The sequence below is a fragment of the Calidris pugnax genome, unplaced genomic scaffold (genome assembly GCF_001431845.1).
Source record: "Calidris pugnax isolate Ruff unplaced genomic scaffold, ASM143184v1 scaffold1, whole genome shotgun sequence".
NCBI lineage: Eukaryota > Metazoa > Chordata > Aves > Charadriiformes > Scolopacidae > Calidris > Calidris pugnax.
The window spans coordinates 1,621,245-1,641,171 of record NW_015090800.1 but is presented as its reverse complement, the minus strand read 5'-3'; the positions used below and the strand labels follow the sequence as shown (position 1 = coordinate 1,641,171).

At 39.0% G+C, this 19,927-nt stretch overlaps 1 protein-coding gene across 1 annotated transcript in view; it reads left to right on the top strand.

The window, feature by feature from the left end:
• Nucleotides 1-19,927, top strand: part of PIK3C2G (phosphatidylinositol-4-phosphate 3-kinase catalytic subunit type 2 gamma) — a 240,142-nt gene that overhangs the window by 44,175 nt on the left and 176,040 nt on the right. Inside the window, exons 8-11 of the mRNA XM_014937275.1 lie at nt 148-218; nt 7,060-7,123; nt 12,033-12,155; nt 19,322-19,355. Of these exons, the coding sequence (XP_014792761.1) occupies nt 148-218; nt 7,060-7,123; nt 12,033-12,155; nt 19,322-19,355 (292 nt within the window). The remainder of the gene's footprint in view (nt 1-147; nt 219-7,059; nt 7,124-12,032; nt 12,156-19,321; nt 19,356-19,927) is intronic.

Genomic DNA, 19,927 nt, shown 5'->3' with positions numbered 1-19,927 from the left:
TAAAATTTTGGACCGAAACATCCTGAACGCTCTGAAAGGAGAGGTCCTAAAAGAACACTTGGACTTTGGAAAACACCAAGAAAATCTCTCCAGCATCAATTCTTCCTGTCAGAATACTGTATCTCACTGTACTCTTCTCTTCCACAGCATGAGGATGACCAAAGACGGTTCAGCGTGAACCAACTGTTAGAATACACTTGTGCCTGGAGACTGACTCGGTAAGAGCACTGGTATTCCTGTTTGTAATTGTTCATATTCATAGTGATCCTTCTGTCCCCAAAGGACAATTCTGAGACCTACTGGTGACAGGAATGATACCAAAGAGAAAGAATATTCATTCAGTGTTTTAGACGCTCATTTTCAGGCCTTATCGATTGCTTAGAAAATATCAATAATAATTTATAGATCTGTGGATTTTTTTCCCCATTCTTTCCATTTCATGCCATTGAAGGTTTAGTAAGGGCTTTCATGTTTCCCAAAGATTCCCAGGATTGAGGAAGTCATAATTTTCATGTATGCGTGTCTGTTAGAGAATTTTTAAGAGTAAATACTGTAAAAATAATAGATTTGCTCTTCACAGGAATGATACCAAAGAGAAAGAATATTCATTCAGTGTTTTAGACGCTCATTTTCAGGCCTTATCGATTGCTTAGAAAATATCAATAATAATTTATAGATCTGTGGATTTTTTTCCCCATTCTTTCCATTTCATGCCATTGAAGGTTTAGTAAGGGCTTTCATGTTTCCCAAAGATTCCCAGGATTGAGGAAGTCATAATTTTCATGTATGCGTGTCTGTTAGAGAATTTTTAAGAGTAAATACTGTAAAAATAATAGATTTGCTCTTTGTTATGCCTGTGTTTTCACTGTAGAGTGATGTTTTGTTTTATTTTATTTTTTTAACGTTGGCTAGCTATGACAAGTTTTTAACTTGGCACTCAAAGTGCATCTGACTCTAAAGCTAACCTACCGTGGACAAGCACTAAATAAGATAAATTCCTCATTCAACTTTCATTATGTTCCGTTTCATGCACTTAGATAAAGAAGCTGTTAGCACTTTTTGTAATGTTTTTCATCAGTGTATTATAAAGTACTTTGCCAAGAACGGTAAATGCCACACCTGTCATTTAGCAGATGGAGGAAAACAGAGAGGTAGTGACTTGTTCAACGTCAATATCTGGTGCTTACTGAGGACCCATCTGGTTTCCTAGGGGCATGGCCCAAATTTTCATTCTGGTCCTTGCTATAAAGAGATCAAACCAATCATACAGTCTACACACACTACCTATTGACTGGTTTATCTCTTGTGATGTAAAGCATGTGGCCTTTTCCACTGCAAAGAGAGCCTTCAGAGGGGATATTTGATAAGATGTTGAGCTGCAAATCAACTATGGTCCACCAAATTTCCTCTGGTGCTGTAGGGCAATGAATAACTGATAGCATAGCAATAAATACTTTCTTTCTTCAGCTGCAAGTTTAGTAAATACTGAAAAAGTAAAAGCTTGAACTGTGTGTGATCACTATTTCCTGCTTGTCCTGTGGGTTGTTGACAGGTAGGAGAAAACATTTTCCAGCAGTGATGACCCAGAAAGATCTGTGGTCAGACCCTGTGCTCCCAATTGCATTTCTAACTTACATGATATAAAAAAGGGGTAAAAGCTAAGTGACAAAAGTTTGCTGTCCATAATGTGCACAGGAGCTGCCTGTGATGATTTGCAGAAGGATTTTACAATGCTGAGTTGAGTGTGTGATAAAGTGGCAGATGAAATTTTGAGAAGATAAATGTAGATGGGAGGAACTGGTCTTAAATTCACACATGAAATCGTAGGCTCTGAGTTGACTTTTACCACCAGGAGTGAGTTCTTGGGGTTATAATAAATAGTTCTGAGCAGTCAGCCTGGTGCACAGCAACTGCAAAAAAAAAAGATAGAACAAATGTTGGGAATTATTATGAGATAAATGAAAAAGTGAAAAACAGTATTATGCCATGGTATCGGTGTAGGGTGTACATTTATCTTGAATATGGCCAATGGTTCTGCTTCTCCCATTTCAAATATGTTGTAATAGAACATGAAAAAGTGAAGAGAAGGGCGGCAAGGGTGCTCAGAAGAATGAAGTGCCTTTCATATGAGAAACAAATATGTAACAATATTCTTCATCCTGGTGAAGAGATAATAGAAGATGGGTATTTTATAGATGGCAAGTGTAAGAAATCAAGGAGCACAGAGAATGTCTGAAGAAAAGGATCATTTACTGTATCTTCCAATGCAGGATAAAGGGAGCATGAAGTGAAAGTACCAGATTCAAAACAAACAAGAGTAGGTATTTCTTTGTATAAAGCTTAATTAAATAATGTCTAGACACAGGCCGGCTTAGCCAGGAGTGTGTCCAGATGGTTTCTGAATATATTCAAGGAGGGAAACTCCACAACCTCTCTGTGAAACTTGTGCCAGTTCTCAGTCACCTTCAGTACCTCCTGTGTTTCAGCTTGTTCAGGCAGTGTGCCCGTTGCCTCTTGTCCTGGCACGTGTCACCACTGAAGAGAGCCTGGCTCCATTGTCTTGGCACCCTCTCTTCGGGTGTTTATATACATCAAGAATATTCTCCCTGAGCTTTCTGTTCCATAGGCTATATAGTCCTAGCTCTCAGGCTTTCCCTACAGGAGAGATGTTCCAGTCCCTTCATCCTCTTAGTGCCCTTTTGTTGAATTCTCTCCAGTACATCCATGTCTCTCTTGTACTAAGGAGCCCCTCACCCTGAGGGTGCTGAGTAAGAGGGGAAGGATCACCTCCCTCAGCCTGCTGGTAACATTCCTGCTAATGCAGCCCAGAGCGTGGCCAGGAGGTGGAGGGAGGTCATTCTCCCCCTCTGCTCTGCACTGGTGAGGCCACAACTGGAATCCTGAGTCCAGTTCTGGGCTCCCCAGTTCAAGAGAGACAGGGAACTGGTGGAGAGAGTCCAGCGTAGAGCAACAAAGATGATTAAGGGGTTGGAGCATCTCCCTGATGAGGAAAGGCTGAGAGAGCTGGGGCTCTTTAGCCTGGAGAAGAGAAGGCTGAGGGGAGACCTTATCTGTGTTTACAAGTACCTAAAGGGTGGGTTGAAGGATGTTGGAGCTCCCAGTGACAGGATGAGGGGCAACGGGCACAAGCTGGACCATGGGAAGTTCCACTCAAATGTGAGGAAGAACTTCTTTATGGTGAGGGTGGCAGAGCCCTGGAAGAGGCTGCCCAGGGAGGGTGTGGAGTCCCCTTCTCTGGAGATCTTCAAGCCCCACCTGGATGCTGTCCTGAGTGATGTGCTCTGGGAAATCCATCTTTGGCAGGGGGGTTGGACTGGATGATCTCTAGAGGTCCCTCCCAACTCTGACAATTCCGTGATTCCGTGGTAATCTCTGACACTGAGGTGCTAGTACCTCTACCACGATGGCTAGTCTGATCCACGCAGTTGGGCACCACTTAGTTAGGCAGCATGGGGATAAACAGCAGTTTGGAAGAACTCTGACAATTCCGTGATTCCGTGATAATCTCTGACACTGAGGTGCCAGTACCTCTACCATGATGGCTAGTCTGACCCATGCAGTTGGGCACCTCTTAGTTAGGCAGCATGGGGAAAAACAGCAGTTTGGAAAGGAAACCTGGCATTGCTCCACAGCAGGTGCTGCTGCCAGGAAACTGAAAAATGAATGCTGTAAGTATATAAGATAGCTATACAATATACTATATATTATAGCTATAGAATATACTATATACTAAGTTGTCATCTTCCTCCCATATAGACCAGCTGGGATCGAAGACTGACTCTCTCAAGTTGTTTATGCTTTTGTTTCTTCTTTTCTTTTCCAAATTATTGCACCATATTAACTGTGGTAAAAGCCCCAAAAATTTCAAAACACTGCACGTTCATGGGTTGGTTAGCATCGTCACATTTATATACAGTTATCAAAGATGTGCAAGTATGAAGTATGTCTGTGTGACAATATATGGGTATTATTAGTTATCTAGCAGCCAAAGATTCAGGAAAGCATTTGTAGAGGTATTTTGATCATTTTTACCAGTTGCTGGATTTGTTTCCTATTAATTATGTAAAATTATGGCTACTTTATAGAGAAAATTCTCTAGGGTAGAATAAACTGATGGAAAATATGCTAATTTTTTCAGCCAGTATTATAACTTCTGAAATTATTCTGCAACCTGCATTTAGGCCAAGCATGCTAATAAATGTTCTTACCTGTATGCATCGAGGCAACAAGGCAAGCTCATCTGTCCAGAACTACTTTTGAGCTGGGTAATGCTATGAAAAAAGATGTTATGCCTGGAAATTTGGTCAAAGCGGAGCGACAACTTGTATTAGCTGTGATTTAACAGGATTACAGGAGGAATTGCCAAACAGCTACTCACTGCACAAACTGCCTGGCTAGATAAGGCTAGTGCAGATTGGAAATAAGAAGCTGCAAAGGCAAAACCATCTGTAGGAGGAGGTGAATAGTAGGCATCTACAGGGATATACACTCTGGTATTAGCACGGGGAAGGCCACCTAACATTTCTCTACTCCGTATCATGATTTCCGTGCAATGACTCTATTTCCTTCTCTCGAGCACGGGGAAGGCCACCTAACATTTCTCTATTCTGTATCATGATTTCAGTGCAATGACTCTATTTCCTTTTCTCGCCATATTTCACTGAATTTCACTGAATTTTAGAGTTGGAAGGGACCATAGAGATCATCTAGTCCAACTCCCCTGCTGAAGCAGGATTGCCTAGAGCTTGTCAGAGCATGTTACTCAGGAGCATCCAGGCGGGTCTTGAAAATCTCCAAGGAAGGGGACTCCACACCCTCCCCGGGCAGCCTGTTCCAGGGCTCTGTCACCCTCACCATGAAGAAGTTTCTCCTCATATTTGAGTGGAACCTCTTCTGTTCCAACTTGTGCCCGTTGCCCCTCGTCCTCTCACTGGGAACCACTGAAAAGAGTCTGGCTCCCTCCTCCTTCAACCCTCCCTTGAGATACTTGTAGGCATTGATAAGGTCTCCCCTCAGCCTTCTCTTCTCCAGACTAAAGAGTCCCAGCTCTCTCAGTCTCTCCTCATAAGGGAGATGCTCCAATCCTTGAATCATCTTTGTTGCCCTTCGCTGGACTCTTTCTAGTAGTTCCCTGTCCCTCTTGAACTGGGGAGCCCAGAACTGGACACAGTACTCCAGTTGTGGCCTCACCAGTGCAGAGTAGAGGGAGAGAATGACTTCCCTTGACCTGCTGGCTACACTCTTCCCTATGCAACCCAAGATACCATTGGCCTTCCTGGCCGCAAGAGCACACTGTTTACTCATTGTCATTTTACTGTCCACCAGGACCCCTAGATCTTTCTCTTCAGTAGTTGCCTCTAGCAGGTCCACCCCTAACCTGTACTGGTACCTGACATTTTTCTTCCCCAGGTGCAGGACCCCACACTTTTCCCTGTTGAACCTCATGAGGTTCTTCCTTGCCCAGCCCTCCAGCCTGTCCAAGTCTCGCTGGATATGATGAGTCTGAACACGTAGGGTGAAACCTGTACTTTGGACCACAGTTGCAAGTCTAATCTCCGATTACTCAGCCCAGCTAAGATACATGAGGACACGCACGATTCCTCTGCAAACAATAGCCCATTTGCTTTGAAACAATCAAAGTACTTTTGTGACTTTTAGCTCCCAAGACTGCAATGGCAAGGAAATTCCTTCTAAGCCTTCTGAGGAGAGTGAATCCTAATACAAGGGTCAGTGGAAATATAAGAAAAAAGGCATTAAATATATATAAAAAAGGCAAGAATAAAGTGATAGAGTAAAGCAAATAAACACTGAAGAAGGAATATAAATTGAAATTTCCACTTTTTCATAAAAGCACGTGCAAACCCTAACTGCCATTGAGGACTATAAAGGCAATAAAGTGTCCATTTTCCTCATGAGTCAGCTTGGCAGGGTGGGGAAGTGGGAATTCAGGTATCCCTACCTTTTCCTGAAGATTTCACCCGACAAAGGAGGCTGTCAAAGGAAAATAAGGTGTACTCCTGTGTGTAACAGCCTTAGCCATGGTCTAATAGGCACCTTTTTTGTTTTGTTTCAGCTGACAAATAAATGATAGCTAGAATTTGACTGTGCTTGAAACCCAGAAAATTAAACAAATGCTTCTTAAAAGGAAAAGTCTGATTTTGGTTATCTGTTGGAGATATCATTTTAGAACCACAGGCTCCAGATGCTATGGTTTACTGCTGAAGTGTCAGTCCCATAATTCAGTTATAGAGAGCTATACTCTTGTTTGTTACCCTAATTAATTTAGTGAAGCTTTTCTAAGGCACAGCAATCTCCTTGTACAAACTTTGTGGCAACTTCTGTGGCATGCCAAAGGCATGGGACTACAGGGTGGTATATATCTGTCTATAGAAGTAGAACAAATTCACAGCTTAGGTAATACCATGGAAAAGGTAGTTGCTGAAAAGTTTGAGTGTTTGAACTTGAGAACTGTAAGCAAATAAAGTTGAATGAATTATGTAGCAGTGCTGTCCCTATTTATAATATTCAGTTTTATACGTGTCACTTAGTATGGACTTTTGAAAGGCAGAGCTTTTGCAGGTGTTTTGCCTGATTCTCTGTGTCTTTAGTCTGTGAAGTGATTGAGAAAGAAGGCATCGTAGCATGTACTTCTGTCCACATACTTCTGTCCATCTTCTTCAGGGTAGTATTTAAGCACTTGCTTAACCTTGAAACGTAAAATAAATGGGATTTGGAGTTCAGCAGACACTGAAATAGCAAGTTGGTTACCAGAGTTCTTTCACTTGAGAAACGTCTATCCTCCAGGTATAAGTAGATAATTTTTACATCTTTACTTTGTGGCAAATGGCTACAAAAAACCCATGGAGATCTAGGCTCAATTACATGATGTCTACATCAGCACGTATCCTTATATTATACCAACATAAAAACACTGTCAATTAAACTATTCCCAAGTTATAGAATGTGAAAACCCCAAACCTGTTCTTTTTACTGAATTGTTATTAACTAAATGTTGTTTTCTTTTTTTCTGATTTTCAGATGGAACCTCGTTTCAGTTATTATGAAATATAGAACTCAAGTGGAATATCTGTTGCAAAATGAGGTATTTGTTCTCAGTTTGTTATACCAGAAAAGCATTAACTTATACGTGAAAGGTATCTAATTACTAATCTGTCTCAAATGCAATTAAGGAAGGCTTTTAATTAAGGCTGTTCAACATGACTTTGAAAGAATATAAATTCTCTTAATAAAACTTGGCTTGAGTTTAGGAAGAAAGTGCTACAAATTTAAAATATCAAAGGAGACTATTTCAAAGTGTCAAGGAACCTGTAAATAAAACAGGATCATTTGGATTGACAGTATAATATTTGAAATTAGTAGAGGTATAATACACTATATATATCTGCACAATTTGTCCCTGATTTTGCAAACCCACAAACCAAATGTTTGCATATTTAGGATATATATTCAAACATGCAATAGTTTGCAGGTTAGGTTTAGGCAGTAAAACTTGTAAGAGCTTTATTTTAAAGTATTGTGGGCTGCCAAGTGAATGTTACATGCCTGAAGGAAAAATCTCTTATGAAATCTTCTCTACTAACTAATGTTTTAAGGACAAATGTCTGAAGGACAAATGAATATTTGAGTGATAGTTTGGAAGAAACCAAATGGCTATTTGGTCTGAGTTTTAGGTGTCCTGATAACTGACTTTCTAAGGTTTGGGACTGGAAAGAAAATGGAACTTAATTTAATTGAAGAATACTGATGTAGCATCAAGATATTCCAGTGCATCCCTTCCAGAGTTATAACTCATTATGCTGAAGTATGGATTTCTTTGAAATACATGTTAAACATAAAATTCTTATTTTGTTTCAGAAATTGTCACCCATATTCAAGTCCATGTTTTAATCTTTTTGGAGATCCTTGATCCATGGGTATTTCTATTTTGAATAGTCAGAAAACATGCGCATCCATAAAAGTGTGTATACATACACACACATATATATAAATGCATATATACATACAGACATATACACAAATGCATAAATATATATCAATACACATGTAAATAAATATATCTAGATAAAAATATCCTACGTTTTTGTGTAAATCTTTGACTCTTTTGCAAAATGTATAGAAATTTAAAAGCTGTTGAACTGTTCCTAGCTACGAAGTAAAGCTCTGGTTTATGATACTGTGTAGGTACTCACTGAATTTTCCTTCGTAAGCAACTTCTCAAAGGGAACTATTTAGTGTATAAAATGGGATGCAGTCTTAGCCATTTGGAAAATTGAGGTCCCCAAACTCAAATACCCGTATATATTTCGTTGCTGAAGTAGACCCATCAGTGCAGTTACTCACATTCACCTGAAATTTTAGGGCCTAAAGTAAGAAGATTCCAAACTCAAAGACACCTATAATCTCAACATTAAGGAGACATTACAATCCACCCTCTGCAACTGATGCTCTGTGGATATTCCTCAGACCTATAATGAAGAACTCTTAAATTTGTTTTTGCTAAAGATTTTTACTTTGAGTAAGCAATTACTTGAGATCATTAACTTTTTATAAAGGGAAGAAAGGACATTTTTCAAATATTTATGCTATGCAACAAATATGCATGTGTTACTCTAGAGCTAGATTTCTCTGTAGTTTTTTTTCTTTTTTAACAAGCTCTTGTCTACACAGGGACACTCAACAAAGTTTGTATGAATTGCTTAAAAGAAAGGATTGCAAGTTAATGACATAGGTCAGATCACCATGCAGATGTTTTCATTCAGAGGCATCAGAGTGTATGGATCTTTTTCAAATCTATAATTAAACTAGTGTTATTTCTTTGCTTTAATAAGTGGCTTGAAAAATTATGGAGCTATAATGTAATAAGTTGTAGTCATAAATATATAGTAAGGAAAGAAAAAAATAAGAACCCTTTAGTTGTATCCTTGTTTACTTATTTTCTGTAACATCTGCTTAGATTCCTTTAAGAAGGTTTGAAATTAGGATTTTCATAACTACCCCATATCCCAAGGTTACCTGGGAATAATTATGTTGATTTTCAAAGCCAGCACTCACAGCACTGGGAGGGTTGTTACTCTTCTTCTGATTCACCACAAGCCACCCTCAGCACACGCTGAACTTTAAGCCACTGGGAGTTACTCACATGTACCAAATTAAGTACACACATACCTGCTTAAGTTCTGTACCCAGCTGGAACTTTCCTCAGCATTCAGATTTAATCAGGCAGATCTTGAGATTCTCACTTTTAAAAAATCAATATTTTTTTTCACATTTGTCTACTTAATTCCGCATTTATCTGTTCAAGGATGGCTGTTAAAAAGCCTTGGAATTACCAGCACTTCTGACTTTTGTGACAAGCCCACTAACATTGTTATTAATGATGATCAATGAATGGAAAATTCATTTTATGATGGATAGTACTTCTACAAAATGGGAAAAGGAAAAAAAAAAAAATTTTAGGATATTTGGCACAATTTGGGGCTGGGATTGACGCTGTTGGGGTTGAAAAGTAAAGAATATTCCCAAAGAGTGTGTGCAGTCAGACAACTAGCCATTTGGATTGCCCTGAGAGTCACTTGACGTGCACTTCATTTTTAAACCTATTCAGAAAGTACTATTAATTTGGAGAGAAAACTTTGTAAATTTTTAATGTGTAGTGTAGAACTTCTAGAATGAAGTAGCCTTTTTTTTTCATCATATAAATAATTTAAACACCCAAATATCCTTCAAAGGTTCTGCTGGTATTTAAATATGTAGAGGGGAAAAAACACATATACAAGATGTTGACTATAATTCCTTTGGACTTTGGGAAAATGTAAAACTTCTGTAAGAAATTAATCTCTTTCTTCCCTTCTTTGGGATAAAAATCAATGTCATGTGTCTACATATGGAAAAGGAAAACTCTTTACTTGATAATACCCCAAAAGAGAAATAATGTAAAAAGGTAATCATTCATAGTATACAGTTTTACATATTTTTTTCACATTTACTATCCGGTAATCATTCATAGTATACAGTTTTACATAATTTTTTCACATGTTTACTATCTTTGATCTTCAATATGCTCCTTATAAGTAGGAACCATAAATAAAGTGTATGGTATAGTAGCTTCTAGAAAATACTAAGTACTTTGTTAATTTATATCTAAATGGAATAGTATATTACACACAAATGGATACATTTCTCAAGTTACCCAGCTCTCTTTGTGGAACAGCATATATATGTACATAGAAAAATATATAAGCTGTTGGGTTTGGTTTTGTTGGGTTTTTTTCTGTCCAGCAGTATAGCTGTTTCTCTATGCAAGGATAACTCTTGTATATGTCTATTGCCCATGTACCACTAGGAAGTTGCCCTGCATGAATGTGTCTTTATAGACATAATATCCCTTGTTCTAATAACCCATATCCACTTGTGAAGAAGAAAAATACTGAATTAAAATGTATTTAAATTAAATAATTATGATTACATTTAATTTTTAATTGCAAACTATATATAGTAATTAAAAAATTATATATGTATGTATATATATACATTTCTTCAACAACTGCACAGTAAACTGCCATGTATAATGCTTTGGTGTTGTCAATGTTATACATGATAAAAAAGCTATGGGATTTGTATGGTTTTCGACTTCTGCTGGCAATGTATGTGTACATAGAAAGTAAATCCTGCAAGAGTTCAATTTCAAAATCTAAGTGGTGGGTAAGAAATACAAAAGAAAGGAAATGCCCTCCTTGTAAACTGGCAGGAGGGTGAATCAAAGTCAGGCCAAAGGAAGGTCTAAAGTTCTCAAGAGATCACAGTCAGCCACAACCTTTTTCTCCTTCTAGGATGAAAAGGTCTTGCTGTCTTTAGTTACTAAAAAAAAAAAAGCCCAACAACTTATATTTAAAAGAATTCTGACCACCAAATAGTTGAGGATATTTTATATAATTCATTCCTACTTTAGTTCTGCTCAAGACATGTTAAGTGGAATTAGTAACCTCAATATATTTTAAAATTTATTTGTATTAATGACAGGTGGTAGCATTCTCAGTACAGTCTGGGTATAAACTTTAAGCTTAAAAATAGAAAGTTCATCTTGGTACAATTTTTCTTTTTCAGGCATGAAATAGACGAGTTAGAGAAATGGTTTTATCAGTACATAGGCATGCTGTAGCACACTAAAAGGAACGTTTATCAGTACAGAAACACGGAGAATATTTATAGGAAAGCTTCTACTTGTTCAGAAGAATGTATTTTAAGGTTTAATGAAGTGATATAACTGTGCAGGAAACCCATGTATTCTTATTTATTTATTTATTTTCCTTCCTTTGGGATTCAAATTATCTTTTCTTGAATTCCCCAAAATATTTCTGAGGTTATTCACCTAGAGATTATTTTTTTTTCGTATTGTAATATTTAAGATCTGTGTTTACTATCAATAAGATTTAATAGTTTGAACTATATCTATATTTTGCAGAAAAGCTAGCTACAGAAGTACTCAGTCTACAGGTGTCAGATTATGCAGCCTCCCACACAGTCACTATTTTTAGGAGGAAGGTGGCTGTCTGCCAGCGCTCACAGAGATGGGTAGGAGACAATAGTGGGGATAATTTCCCAGTATCATAAAAACCTCAGAAAGTTTGTGAATCGTTTGGGTTCATGTTTCCTCAGAAGTTTCTTTACGGTGCTTCTACGCTCGTGAAGTTCAGACAAACCAATATTTTGCCTCAAAATCAGTCTGAGATACCAAATTTGTCCCAGTTTCAACAAGGCACATTTTGTTGGAGGATAATTGGACTTCAATAAAAATTATGCTACCCTTGGGAAACTATTGGTCCCTAACGATTTCAGTGTAGCCAGACTAATGCATGGTGTGTTTTAATTTTGCATGAGTGGATATGATTTTCTAGATACTCATTGGCATGAAGCTTATGGTAAGGCATTTTTGATAAATGGCATATGTCTATTGTTTGATTATTTTTTTTTCCTTTCTTTGCTATCAACAGCATAAAGTCGATGATGTGATTGAAGCAGCGAAAACAATCTGCGGTGTTCTCTGTTCTGTGGAAACCAGAGACATTACTGATGCAGTGAAGAAACTCCGTGCGGTGCCAATGGTGAAAGCACAGGTAAAAGATGCAAGTCCATGTTCTATTTTTCTCTTTAAAACTGGAGCTTGAATGGGTATCACTAATTTTCTGATTGATCAAGGCCATTCTACTGTCTTACTCCGTATTTTCCCTCTGACAAGCATTAGATTGTTGACAATAGAGGAGCACCTTGTCCTACTTTTAACCATAACTGATATGATACTCTAGTTGTTCTTTCTTATTCCCATCAAACATACAGATCTGTGCTTTTCCACAGCACCCATCTACCACATCATGTGATTTCAAAGTATTTAATTTTCATATATTAAGCGTAGGTTGTTAAAAATAAAAGAACATTCTTTCCGTATTTGTTACTTAAATTATGAGTTCTTCAGGTAGAAATGTCTCTGCTATTTATGCAGAGAAGCACCAACATTGTATAGCCCTGATTTTAGCTGGAATGCTCACACTTAAAATGATGAAGTGGGTTTTCCAGGGGTTATTGTAGAGTTGTGAACCGGGTCTTTGGAGGGCTCTCAGATTCATCACCAGCCGCTTTGGCATGACCTTGGACAAGTCACTGTGACCTGATTTACAGAAGTTCTGAGCACCCAAAAAATTCTTTTGAAGTCAGCATCTTGGAAATACAGGTGCTCAGCAAATTTTGAAATCAAGCCATTAATCATTCGGATTTAGTCTGGTGTAACCTTAAAACATGGTAATTCTTTCCCAACTTAATGAAATTCCCTCCTTGCACCTTTTTTAGAAGTTTAGTAAGTTACTAAGGTATTTTTCCTTTCCTTGGATGCTCTCTGCCTTGTTGTTCTTTCTCACAGCAAATGTTGTGTAGAAAAACATGCCAAACTGGGTAAGATTCTTGTGTTCTTAGGTTGATACCTGCTTAGAAAAATTTTATTCTTTCTCTTTATTTTTTCTTTTAAGCTGATGTCTTGTGATATATGTAAGAACACCTAGGACTGGAAACTAAACAATGGGATAATTAGTGTTAACTGAGTTAACTAGTGAGTGTCAATTAGAAACATGTCTAGCTACATATATAGAATTTATTTAATTATTACTGATATGCACTATGAGGTCCCAAACATAAGACTGGGGAAAGCCAGCCTAATTCTTTTTATAACAGTTCTTGTGTCATAGGAGATATATATGGCAAACTGATTCTATACTGTCATCCATATACACTTACTTTTTTGACAGCTTCAAAACCTCAAATGCTTATCACCTTGCAATGGCACACTTCTTCCTGAGAGGTGAAAAGTCTCACCAGAGAGAAGAAAGTATATTAGTTGAAGAGGCTCCAGTTATGGCCAGAAAACCTCTTTTCTTAACTCTCTGCATTCTTAGTTTCAGTTTATTCCTCTTAGATGGTGTGGAGGGAACAGCCTCCAACTTAGTTAGAGGACCCAAAGCTCCAGTGATGGCCAGAAAACCTCTTTTCTTAACTCTCTGCGTTCTTAGTCTCAGTTTATTCCTCTTAGATGGTGTGGGGGTGTTGGAGGGAACAGCAAGGGAACCCAAGCAGATAAACTCTAGAACATCAGTGTAGCTCTCTGCAGGTCTGGGTTGTAAGTAAATCCCTGCACCATGTTTCTAGGACACTAGAGATCACGGAGCAGACATTGCTGCATGGCCCTGGGCAGAACCAGCTGTGGCCTTCTGGAATTAGCTATATGGGTGCTGTCTCTCTGAAGGTTGGCAAGGTTGTTAAGTTTTCTTCATTGTTTCTCAGAGCTGACCAGCTGATTCACTTAAACACCTTCTCTTGCTTCCCTTCTAGTTCATGACGCACTGTAAATCTTGTTTCTACAGCATCCGAAATCTTTGCATGTCCACTTCAGCATCAATTAGTAGAAGTCACTGTTCTGGGTAAATTCCAGCATAAATGGGTCTGTGACAGCACACATTATATCTAGCATGTTGTTGATTTAAATGGAAATAAGAATATCTCCATCTAGGAAAAGCTCTTCCTCTATTAGAGGGCAAATATAGTAGAGAAAGAGATAAAATAAGTTACAAGGGCTTCACGTGATCTGCTTTTCATTTCAACCCTGGGCTGTCCTGAGAGGCGACAGGCAGATCAGCATCTTACCCTTGAGAAAAGTATTTTGTCAACCCAGAATCTTTCTTAAGAGATAGATAAAGAGCTTGGTCCAGCAAAAAGACAGAGAGGACAGTAACAGAACATGTTCTTCTTTAGGGCGGAATCAGAGCAAAAGAAATGTATTGGGACTAATTTGTTAAAAGATTTCTTTCGGAGTAAAAAGAGCTTTAGTGTGTTTTTTCTTAGAGTGTTCAGGTCAGCTCTGTGAACCCCGCGTGTAAAATGCTTCCTGTGACTGGCTTATATTTACTGAGTATCCCTGAGTGCATTTTCAGCCCCGTCCCCTCTGAATTCCATCAGAGAGATAGAAATAGTAGTCAAAGAGCGAAACCAGTTCCTGTTTGTGTGGCCTGTCCTGAGCAATCAGAAAAGCCCACATCAGGCATGCCACGAAGAATAAGATAATAGGATAAAAACCAGAGTACAGGTCATCTTTTTCAACTCTAAGGTTTCTGTTGGTGTTCCTGTTTGCTTCTGCTTGTCTTCTGAGTCAGTCATGCAAATAGCTTTTATTTTAGAGATGAAGTGATTGTTACTAGGCAAATAATTCAATTATGAGCTGATCTATGATGTCGTAAAAGCAAATAAACAAACAAAAACCTTGCTCCAAGTGTTAATAGCTTGCCATCACTCCAGCATGTGTCCAATTTGCCACTCCACTGCATAGAGAGTCTCCAGTATACACAGGTTCTGCTGAACAAACTTCCCTGTGCTCCCTTGCACAGAGGGAGTAATACACTTCCCTTTTTCTGTTTTACCTGTTTAAATTGTAAGCTCTTCAGGGCAAGGAACGCCTCTTCTTATCTAGATGTACAGTCTCCAGCACAGTAGAGTGCTGGTCCTGGCTGGAATCTCCAGAGGCTAAAAATGATAAGTGGTGGTGATCATGATGATAATGATGGTGTTTGCTCATCTGTAATGAGCGAAGTGATACTGGTACTGAATACCCTCTTCTGAATCTTAAAAAGATTCCGTCCTGATTGAATATTTTATCACTAGTCTTAAAATATTTTTCCTGTCTTAATATTCACAGAAGAAGTTTCTTTTCTCCACGTTTCTCTTGGAGAATGCCGACTAGATCGTTACTCATTTTTTAAAGTTTTTAAGTTATTGAATTTTTATTCCCTTAACATTGCCTCTCAGGCTCGGTTAGCTGAACTAGTTGTCTGTCCCTGGAAACCTTCCTGTAAAGGCTGTCTGTGACCTTGACTGACACCCCTCTCCCCCTTACCCTCCGTGGTGAAGCAGACCTGAGTAAAAACTGACTTCAAACAAATGAAGGAAAAAAAAAAAAGTAAAAAAAAGTCAAACTGTTCCTGCACCAGGAAACACCATTGCTGCTGCTTCTTTACTTCTTTTTACTCCTTTGAGAAATAAGTGTTAGGACAGTCGATGAGACTTCAGCACTCTAGAAAAAGTCCAGGTTTGATTTTATAAAGAGCTTCATCTTTCTCAGCAGCAACTGAACTATAAATTTCACAAAAGCAATAAAATACTTGTCCGCATATTCTGTAACTCGAACGCTGTTCCATTTATGAGAATACAGATTACGCTTTATATGCAACTCCCTCATGTATAGAATAAAATATAAATATAACAAATCAGATTTATCTATATTTATCAATATTTATACAAAGACAATGGACCATCTCTCCTGTCTCTGTCAGCATACATAGCCAAAATTAGTACTCAGCAGTTGGATGTTTGATGGAGTACAAACTTTAAACTCGTAATGAAGTGTAGGGACATCGAATGTGAATTCTGGGTACTGGCAAAATTATTAAATTCTGCATTATTCGCTTATCTTGTCAGTCTGCTCAAATTGTATCTATTATGTTCATCAGTGTAGTACCCCCAACACTTCAGGTTGCAGTTGGATGTTTGATGGAGTACAAACTTTTTTTGAGTTAAACTCGTAATGAAGTGTAGGGACATCGAATGTGAATTCTGGGTACTGGCAAAATTATTAAATTCTGCATTATTCGCTTATCTTGTCAGTCTGCTCAAATTGTATCTATTATGTTCATCAGTGTAGTACCCCCAACACTTCAGGTTAGGTAGAAGAGAGGCTTTGTCCAGACAATCAGGTAACTTGCACCACAAGTAAAGTGAATTTTTTGAGACTCCCCGTTATGTCTCAAGTGCTGCAGCATTACGCATCAGGTGAGGGTGAAATGCCATTTTAAAAGTTTCTAGTTGCTTTTTCACCCTGATTTCCTGATGCTTTAATTGAGTGTATGGTGTGGTTTTGTGTGGAATACCTTTTAATGCATCCATTTGGCAGGTTCCATGTGCACGTAATGCCTCAGGGAAACTACTGCTTACTCCTTCCAATGTAAATTACATAGGGTGCCAGTATATGTTTGTATATACATATCTGTACATGTGTGCTTGCATACTTTAGAAAAAAATCTCAATGTGCTTCTATTTAATTCTGGTTTTATGGAAAAAAAAAAAAAGAAAAAGAAACTTATTTCCACTCTTCTGTGTTTAATTAAACTGTACTTATTAGCTCCTTACTGCCTCTTCACTGCCAGTACTATGCATTCCTGTACCGTGGCTGAGAGATTATGAAAACAACTGGCACCAGTGATAGTTTCTTCTTAACTGATTGAGTCTCTTTATAAATGTGATTCACTCAGTCTCTAACCAACCTAACCCTGGGATTTTCAAATCCGTTCAGGGGAAACTCTGGGCCTGCTGCACAATTAATGTTTTTCATCTCTGTGTTGGTTTTTTTTCTTCCTTTTTTTCACAGCAGCTCACAAAAGTCCTAGGAGAGATCAAATCCTGCCAGAACGGGCACTAATCCACTATATATTAAATGGGCTACACTATGTTGAAATTATAAGCGCTGTTCCAAAAGGTTGTTTACTTTCCAAAATTTGAGAGAATTGAACAAAAGGTCTCTGTTCCCATTTGTCTCACTGCATTATAAAGATTGTGAAAACATATTTCTCAGCCTGGAGGTTGCTTTCCTCCCCTCAAGTAAGCGTTTGACTTCGTATTTACCAGGCAAACGCTGGCAGCTCCAAGCTGGGTACCAGAGGGAGAGGGTACATCCAGGGTTGTGCTTCTTATGGCACCTCTGCATCTGGCTGGATATGTATGTACTGACACAAAGCATTCTTAACCACCTGCAAAGGGATTAATGACTGCATAAAGAATAGTAAAAATTTCAGGGACATGGGTTCAAACAGTGCAAGCCACGGGCAATACTGAAACACAGAACTTAGCTGTCTGGTCAAGATTTGCACCTCAGTAATTTATTTCTGCACCTCAGTAATTTATTATCATGTGGGTCTGATGTCAGAGCCAGGTGGGGACAGGGCAGATGGAGCATCCAGCAGGGAAGACTGGTTGCCCACACTTGCCTTTGAGCCATGGACAGGTCCCACCCGTGGCTGTGGGTGCTGCCTGTCCTGCCAGGAGACGTGCCCCGCTACCTGCCCCGATGTCAGGTTTTCATGTGTGGACAGGGAGGAACAGGCAGTGTAGCAATATTTAATTCTGTCCAGTGTCTGAGGAGGCTGGAGCAAGGTCTGATGGATGGCAGTTATTGTGCTGGGGGATTTAATAGAGAAACTTTAAAAAACAGAACAACAACAGAACCTGTAGCCAGCAGGTCAAGGGAAGTCATTCTCCCCCTCTACTCTGCACTGGTGAGGCCACAACTAGAGTACTGCGTCCAGTTCTGGGCTCCCCAGTTCAAGAGGGACAGGGAACTACTAGAAAGAGTCCAGCGAAGGGCTACAAAGATGATTCAAGGATTGGAACATCTCCCTTATGAGGAGAGACTGAGAGAGCTGGGACTCTTTAGTCTGGAGAAGAGAAGGCTGAGGGGAGACCTTATCAATGCCTACAAGTATCTCAAGGGAGGGTTGAAGGAGGAGGGAGCCAGACTCTTTTCAGTGGTTCCCAGTGAGAGGACGAGGGGCAATGGGCACAAGTTGGAACATAAGAGGTTCCACTCCAAGATGAGGAGAAACTTCTTCACGGTGAGGGTGACAGAGCCCTGGAACAGGCTGCCCAGGGAGGGTGTGGAGCCCCCTTCTCTGGAGCCTTTCAAGCCCCGCCTGGATGCTCCTGAGTAACATGCTCTAGCTCTAGGCAATCCTGCTTCAGCAGGGGAGTTGGACTAGATGATCTCTATGGTCCCTTCCAACTCTAAAATTCAGTGAAATTCAGTGAAACAACAAAAAACCACCACCAATAGCAAAAGAAAAACACCACCAACAACAAAAAAACCACAAACCAACCAACCAAACAAAAATGTCCATCCCTGGAAGTGTTCAAGGCCAGGCTGGATAGGGCTTGGAGCAACCTGGTCTGGTGGGAGGTGTCCCTGCCCATGGCAGGGGGGTTAGAACTCAATGATCTTTAAGGTCCCTTCCAACCCAAACCATTCTATGATTCTATGAAAAAGAAAAAAAACTGAACAAGAAAAAAAAAAAGTGTAATTAGGCTGATACTGAATTATGTTAGACATCAAGAGCTGCGTTTAGGCACCAAGGGCGTAAACACCTCCTAGATCCCTGCACCTAATATTTCCTGTTGGCTGTCTCTGGTTAGCTGCCTGCTCAAAGGCCTTTGAAGCTGGTTTTGTTGATTTGGCATAAGAGTGTAGGTGAAATGTGGAGACTTGGTGCTCCTCAGCTTCGAAAGGATGCTGAGGCTCTGCCTGCTCAGCATGATTTTGGGATTCACGTATGAATATGTAAGTCATGCAGAGGGGTGGAGAGGGTATTCTTATCTCTGTTATACCAGTGCAGAGGCTGAAAATGTATATGCATCTCAAACGTTGATAAGTGCTTAATTGCATCTTGACATGCCTAAATAACATCAGAAACTGGGTCCTGAGTGACTTGTCTGATATGGTAGAGGAAGCAGGTGGTAGAGCTGGAAATGTGGTCCTGGAACTCTGAATCCCAGTCGTGTCATCTTTCATCATAACATTAGGACACATCCTTCCCCTTTCTTACCTTATTTCCCATGAGGAGTACTCCTAAAACCATTATAATTGCTATCTGCTCTTTTCTGAACTAACTGATCACTTTTTTTTCCTCCGATTTTGTCTTTACAGAATTCACTTCTAAGTGTGGAAACACCAGACAAAGGTAAAGTGTTATTTTTAAAATACATTAATTCAAGATGTATCATCAGAAAACACATTTTGCTATTTGTTTGTGTTAGTGAACTGCAGATGTTTACATATTTTTGATATTATAAGGTAATTATGATAAGTTTAAATGTAAGTGATCTAAAACTGTAAATAAAATATAGCATTTCCCAAAACTAATCTGGAGATTCAAATATGGAAAACAAATAGTAGAGTGTAAGAACTGATTACAGTTAGTGGTGGTCATAGCAGATGTCCTTAATCCCAACATTTTCTATTGGGAAAAGAGGAAACAAGGAACTTCATGAAAACCTAAAAAAATTATTTTTGTGTTTCTACTTAGCTGCAATAACTTTCATTCATCCCTCCTTAAGCTTTAGTTCTTTGTTGTCTTTTGTTGTGTAAATAGTGTCTCGTCTTAAATTTACCTAAAGTCATAAGAAGAGTAGGTTAATTAACAGTAGCGGACAAACTCAAAGGCCTTGCCTTATTTAATTTCCTCAATTAAAATTGGCTTGGACTCATTGGCTAATGCCCAGCACCGTTAGCGTTACTGCGGGGCACCTGGCA